The sequence below is a fragment of the Cornus florida genome, unplaced genomic scaffold, assembly GCF_030987335.1.
Source record: "Cornus florida cultivar Cherokee Brave unplaced genomic scaffold, ASM3098733v1 CherokeeBrave_3.0.0_Hap2_Chr02, whole genome shotgun sequence".
NCBI classification, from domain to species: Eukaryota; Viridiplantae; Streptophyta; class Magnoliopsida; order Cornales; family Cornaceae; genus Cornus; species Cornus florida.
In genome coordinates, this window is record NW_026775572.1 from 76467112 (window position 1) to 76473582 (window position 6471).

General features: G+C 34.0%; 1 protein-coding gene across 1 annotated transcript; it reads right to left on the reverse strand.

Moving 5' to 3' along the window:
• Positions 1–210: 210 nt before the first annotated feature.
• On the reverse strand, positions 211–1507 carry LOC132295340 (kirola-like). Its single transcript, XM_059793565.1, has 2 exons — positions 1278–1507; positions 211–698 (listed from the first exon to the last, which is right to left on the reverse strand). The coding sequence occupies exons 1-2, from the start codon at positions 1462–1464 to the stop codon at positions 430–432; spliced, it is 456 nt and encodes a 151-aa protein (XP_059649548.1). The 5' UTR covers positions 1465–1507; the 3' UTR covers positions 211–429.
• Positions 1508–6471: the final 4964 nt, after the last annotated feature.

Genomic DNA, 6471 nt, shown 5'->3' on the forward strand with positions numbered 1-6471 from the left:
CTTCACTGAAGATTGGATAATCATTTTTGCTCCGACTTTGCTGAAATTCTATGTGGTAAACATGTTATTATTTATGTTCGCCCCCTCTAAAATAATGTATTGGCCCCACAACACCATATATTATACATGTGTATATGTGTATATATATAGATAGAGAGAGAGAGAGAATATGAGTGAGTCCTACAATAGAAGCTTCACCAAGTCAATATATGCATTAAACCATGAACAATACACACTATCATATATTTAAGCAAACACCGATATGCAAGATATTCTTTCAATTAAGTAGAAGTTTCTCCACACCCGTCACATACACTATGCATTTATTAGCAGATACATATCATTCATAAGAGCAACTCTCAAACTTTTATTATACAGATACTTGCGACCACCATCACATATATATATATATATATGACTTTTTGGCACCTATCCCTGGAGGTGATGAGTTTCGATGTCTTTGGTGAGAGCAATGCACAAGTCCATCAATGTATTTGGATCAGGGACATGTTCACTCAGCTTCTCATATACAAAGGTCCATGTCACCAAGTTGCTTTCACCCTTTGTATCAACATGAAAAGTTATTACAATGGTCTTGTACAGATCCAGGAGATGTCCTTCAATCACCTTGAAAGTCATGGACTTCTTTTCCTCATCTATGGCTTCTATAAGCTCTTTAGCAACACATTCTTTCCCATCTGTATATGGAATCCATAAAATCAGTTAAATTTTAATCACAATAGAGAGATCCATTGCATCATTACAATAATATATGAATTATATTGTACGTATGACTAGTAACAATGAAATCTCAAGCTCGCAGAGAAGATCAAGAATTAACGTATAAAGCTCGTGCTCGATCACCAAAGTGAAAGGCAAAACATTTTGAATCTTGTGGGTTAAATATAGACAATTTTCTAATAATAGTCCTCCCTGCATGTCAAAATAAATGTCCACCTTTTTATTTTTATCCGAACTTGTAACACTCTTGTGATCGGGCCATCCTATTTATTGACACTTTACAGTCAGTCGCTTGGCCTCTAACTCAAAAATTTAAACTATTGGCCTCTACATGACCACCCATTTTACTTCCCATCCAAATTCCATGTGAGACAACTCTAACAATAATAAACTGACACCCACTGATAGTTATATTTATATAAAACAACACAAACTATGTTAGGCAACCAAGTAGTACCCATATATACTTACATGCATGCATACATATATATATATATGACAAGGTCATGAATATAGAAATGGGTGTGCTGGCTTACCATGGACATAATTCCAGGAGATGACAGAGCCAACAGTGCCCCAATCACCTTCATGCAGATCACAACCCTGTATTAAACCAGGAGTGATGTTTGATATGTGATGTGGCTTTGTTTTGAAGAGATCATGAAACACATCACCACCAGATTTGATCTCTGTTTGGCTTACCAACTTACCACTTAAAACCATCTCGATCGATCTCTCTTCCCTATAAAACCAACAATAATTAATGTAATTGCAGACAAGGCCGTGGAGAACATGCTTGCCCCAGAAACCTCTTTATATAGTAGAGCTTTGAGTTGAGCAACACTCACATCTATATTAATTTAATAAATATGTCACAATATTATTACATTATAAATAGTACGATGGCTCCACAGGTGGTTCCATTATTTCCAAAATATTTGTATTATATATAAATGATTGTTTGTAAGAAAAATAAATAAATATATAAATAGACACAAAAGTTGGACTTTAGCAGGTAGACAGTTTCTGGTGTCAAGTCATCTCCCAATAATTTGTGAAAAAAAAAAAAAAAAAAAATTTGATATGCGAGAGTCGAACGCATCAAGCACATGGATTGTTGTGCAACTTGGTTCCATGCTCACTATTTTGAGGTTCCACAAATTCGGCACATGAATTTAGTGTAATTTTACGATGTTACAAGATCAAAATTTTTATTTGAAAGGTAATTAAGATCAATTACTTAAAACAATTAAAAGCTTTTGTGATGTGTTTCATGAAAATATATTTTCTATATGGTTAGATTAATTACATCAAGAGAATCACTTTGTAATAAAGTTTTGGGTTGTCTTAAATTAAGCTCATTAAAGATTTGGACATGATTCATTACTTCATTTTCTATACATGATCAAATAAAATGACCTAGTCGCTCTTCCATTTAGTAATATTATTCGGATCTTTATTAGCTAACCCTTTTTATTATTCATTTTCTTTCTTTGTTTGCAGCTTTGATTTAACAGTGAACTTAAGCAATTATTAGGCGTGCTATGGTGGGATCCTCATTTTTATTTATTTTCAGAAGATTTGTCAGTTGAAACTTAAATGAGATTGTTAATTGATTGTCGGTACTGACGGATGTAATGTATAGAGTAAGTTGGGGCAATTGGACTCTTGAATTTTTTTATTTTTTTTAAGTATTTGATACTCTTTTTGTTCCAAATAAATGTATCTTTTGAAAATTGTGACTCACACATGATTGTGACTTATAATTCCTCAAATGAGATATTTCTTTTGGAACAAAAGAAGAGAGAGAGAGTAATAATACTTTTTTTTTTTCTTTTTATAATTATATGTCTAGAAATTTAATATTGTTTCTCCAAAATTTATTTTTTTAAAAAAAAGAAAAAAAAAATTGCACTTTTACCCCTCACACAATTCCTAAATCCGTCCCTAATTATCGGTTTCATTTTTTTTTTGGTTAAAGGGTAAGCTTGTATATAAGAGAGAAAGGATGTATATGGTGCCCCAAGATGGGGAAATACAACACAACCAGAGGTTACAAAAATCAAACTGCAAAACAATACAGCCACAAACCAAAGCAATGGTTACAAAGATCAAACTATAAATACCACAATGCTGATACTGAAACCTCTAATTACCACCCTATGAGACCAGCCAAGAGTGCACACATGACGTGGAACAAGCCTGCACAAACAAACTATGGAGGTCCTCCTCAGCTGTGATTAATCTAAGATCAACACACCTCTTTAGCTTGATTGTTGCCAACTTTGCTCTGATGCAAGACTTGATTAGGGAGATAATGTGATGGGGGGAAGTGGAAACATTTCTGAAAGCCCTTCCATTTCTTTCTTGCCAAAGAAAGTAGATTGCTGCAGACAATAATAGCTTGTGTGTCAAGAACTCTGCTGAAGTTCAATGAGCTAAACACCACTGAATCAAATCCATCCAACAGTTTGGGAGTATATAGAACCCTGCAACCTCTTGAATGAAACTCCAAATCTGTGAACTATAACTACATTCAAAGAACAAGTGATCCATTGATTTATTCTCAGCCAGACAAAGGTAACATCTATTAACATAGTGCTTGTGAAGCATAGGTTTAGAGTCCAGAGTATAAAACCTTCCCCTAACTGCTAACTAAGTTATGCAGCTGTGTTTGGGTATGTGATGTTTGAACCAAATAAGCTTATGCTATACAAAGATTGGGGAGGGTGGTGCAGAGTAAGCAGTAGTATGAGAGAATAAATAGACCTCAGAAGGACAAGGTAACCACACTATGCTATATTGCTGTTCAGAGGGAGGAGGCAGGGAGTACAGCTTGGAAAGAAAGTTAAGGGATTGAAAGTGCTGTGGGAAACTCAAAGATATATCGGTATCATATTTGTTATAAGAAAATCCTTCATCTCTTAGATTGCCATGTAGCTTGTCTATGAGCATCTCCATAAGCATCTTCAAATTTTGGCTCTTTAAATTTGTCACGTTTATATATAATTTTGAAGAGTCATGTTAGCATTTTCAAAATATACGTCAGCTTTGTACTCTTTAAATTTTGTGTATTGAATGTGTCTTGCACTTTTGCTCTTCAAAAATAATAATATTTTAATAATTATTTATTTATTATTTTTTACTTTTTCCCAATGACTATATCTATAACGTCTATATTTATAATGGCTATACTTCAAACAATTATATTTTTCATCTTATGTAAATACCCATTTGCTTATCTGAGAATCACCACTACATTTACATTTCTTTCATTGTACCAAAATATCATTGTTCGTCTCTTTCAATCTTGAAATTTCAAAGGGTTTCGCCACATGATATTTTATGTTACAAAACTCTAATTCTTCATCTTCTTTGTCATCCTTTCCATCAAATGAAATTTTATGTAATAGACTCTTTATTTAAAAAAAAAAAAAAAAAAAAAAAAGCAAAAAAAAAAAAAAAAAGGAAAAAAGTAAAGGAAAGATGGTAGGAATTGTTATACTTATAGAGTAAAGTTCGGAGTTTTTCACTTAATTGTGATATCATATTTGTTATAAGCAAATCCTCCATCTTTTAGACTGCCTCGTTTTTTTCAAGATGCGACATAGCTTGTCTAAGGACATCTCATGTTCCATGTGATTTAAAATTCATGATTTTGATTTATTATTATTATTGTTGTTTTTTTTTATATATATAAGAAATTTATAGTTTTTGTTTGGAATATTTTGATGTCAAAACATGTTACTCAATTTGTAATTTTTTGTCTACTTTTGAGACTCAATTCTGAAAGTTGAATGATAAGTAATCGATACAAGCTCAATATCATTGATCGAATTTGAACTTCACTTAGACGAGGTAAGTGAGTGTATAAGCACAATTGTGTTTTTAGAAAAGTGTTCCAACTTTTTCAACAGTCAAAATGTGTTTTGAAAACCTTAGGCTTTGTTTGGTATGTGTAATGTTCTATGGTGTAGTGTTCCAGGCCGCTATAGTACCACTATTGAGGCCCAAAACATGTTTGGCACGGCCTGTGTTGGTTTCAACAGTATCAGAACAATTTCTAAAAATGGGCCAAAAGCTGGAACAAGAATATGGTGTTATGGCTTGTTCCAAAAATTTGACCGGCCCAGTTATCACTGTAGCGGGTGCAACAAATGCCAAAATTTGTTCTGATTTGAGAACATGTATAAATACAAATTGCAACAATGTTTTAGGGCTAGGGTTTATATCGCGCTGCTAAGGAGATTCGGCAACTCCAGTGCGCACAACATCTTCTACAAATCGACGACCCTATTTCATGGTGAGCTTATCTGGTTATTCTTATTTCATGTGTAACATACTTATCCTTGTTCTCTCTCTAAAATTTCGACGGTGTTTTGATCGATCCAACTAAAAGTTAGATCGATCCAACTTTTCTGCGATCCATCCAACTTTTCAGCTTTTCAGTATCAGCTTCTTTTTGCTCCAAATCAGCCTCTTTTTGCTCCGGATCATCGCTAAGACTTAGTTTGACTCCAAAAAGGTCTTAAGAACTCATTTTTAGCCCATTTTAACATTATTGACCTGAAATAGACAAAAACACAAATAAGTACTAACACGGGTAAATAAGATAGATAAAGGTCCTAGAATACTCAAGCTTAAGGGGTTTAAATGTATACTTTTCAGCGCTCATCACACCCCCAAACTTAAATATTGCTAGTCCCTAGCAATGAACTACGAAGTAAGGAATGAAATGAACAACTAAACAACTATGAACTAGAAAGCAATAAAATGATAACGCCACTTTCGTAGGGAACACGATTGCATTTAACATATGCAATAAGTCTTTTAAACCCCTAGGTTACCCCTAGTGGACCAGTGAAGTCTCGTGAGGGTTTCCAGAAATGATACCCACAAACATTAAGCTCATTCTTTCAAAAGAGGAACCAATATTACAAACAAGCATTGAGAGAAAACTACCTCAAGTATGCAATTTTTCAACCATTTTCAAGCAATCTCCTAAAATCTCAACATCAAACAAGCAAGCATGGTCCTCCACACATCAAGAAAATGATCATGAAAATCGAAACAAGTCTAGAATCCATGTGAGAGGTCCGGCATCAAGTGTGTTGCTATCTTAGCCAACTAGAGAAGTAATCACATCCTTACCCTCAAATTAGCACACAAATCTAGTACCGATCATCAAGATAAGAGAGTGGACCTTTTATTAAAGCTTTATTCTTCTAGGTGCGCTTATTCTTTTCACTCTATTTTTTTTTTTTTTTTTTTATTGAGGATCAAAGATGGAAATATTGTGCAATGTGTTGATCTCTTAAGCTTTCTAGAAGATTCATGTAGCGGGCGTTAGGTCCATGACTCCCAAACCAGATGGCTTTAGGGCATTAGGTGTTAAGACACCCCTACGGACTTACAAACTCAAATCAACTAGGCTACAAATCAAGACAACAACCATCTAATCATTTCCTACTTCTCACCTTTTGGGAGAAGTCCTCACTTTTATTACTTTTGCAACTTTTTCTCTTTTTTTTTCTTTTTTTTTTTTTTTAATCAATTATTAACCTAGAGTTTGGGCCCTCCACTTTTTGGCGCGAGAAGTTCACTGCTTATGAGGCAAGAATCCTGGCTACTCAATAAAAAGGGGTTGTTATCCACCTTTATCAAGAATGAAAGCTTTCAATGCACTACTAGCTCAATTGGGATATAACCAATTCAATAATCAACAAAGCA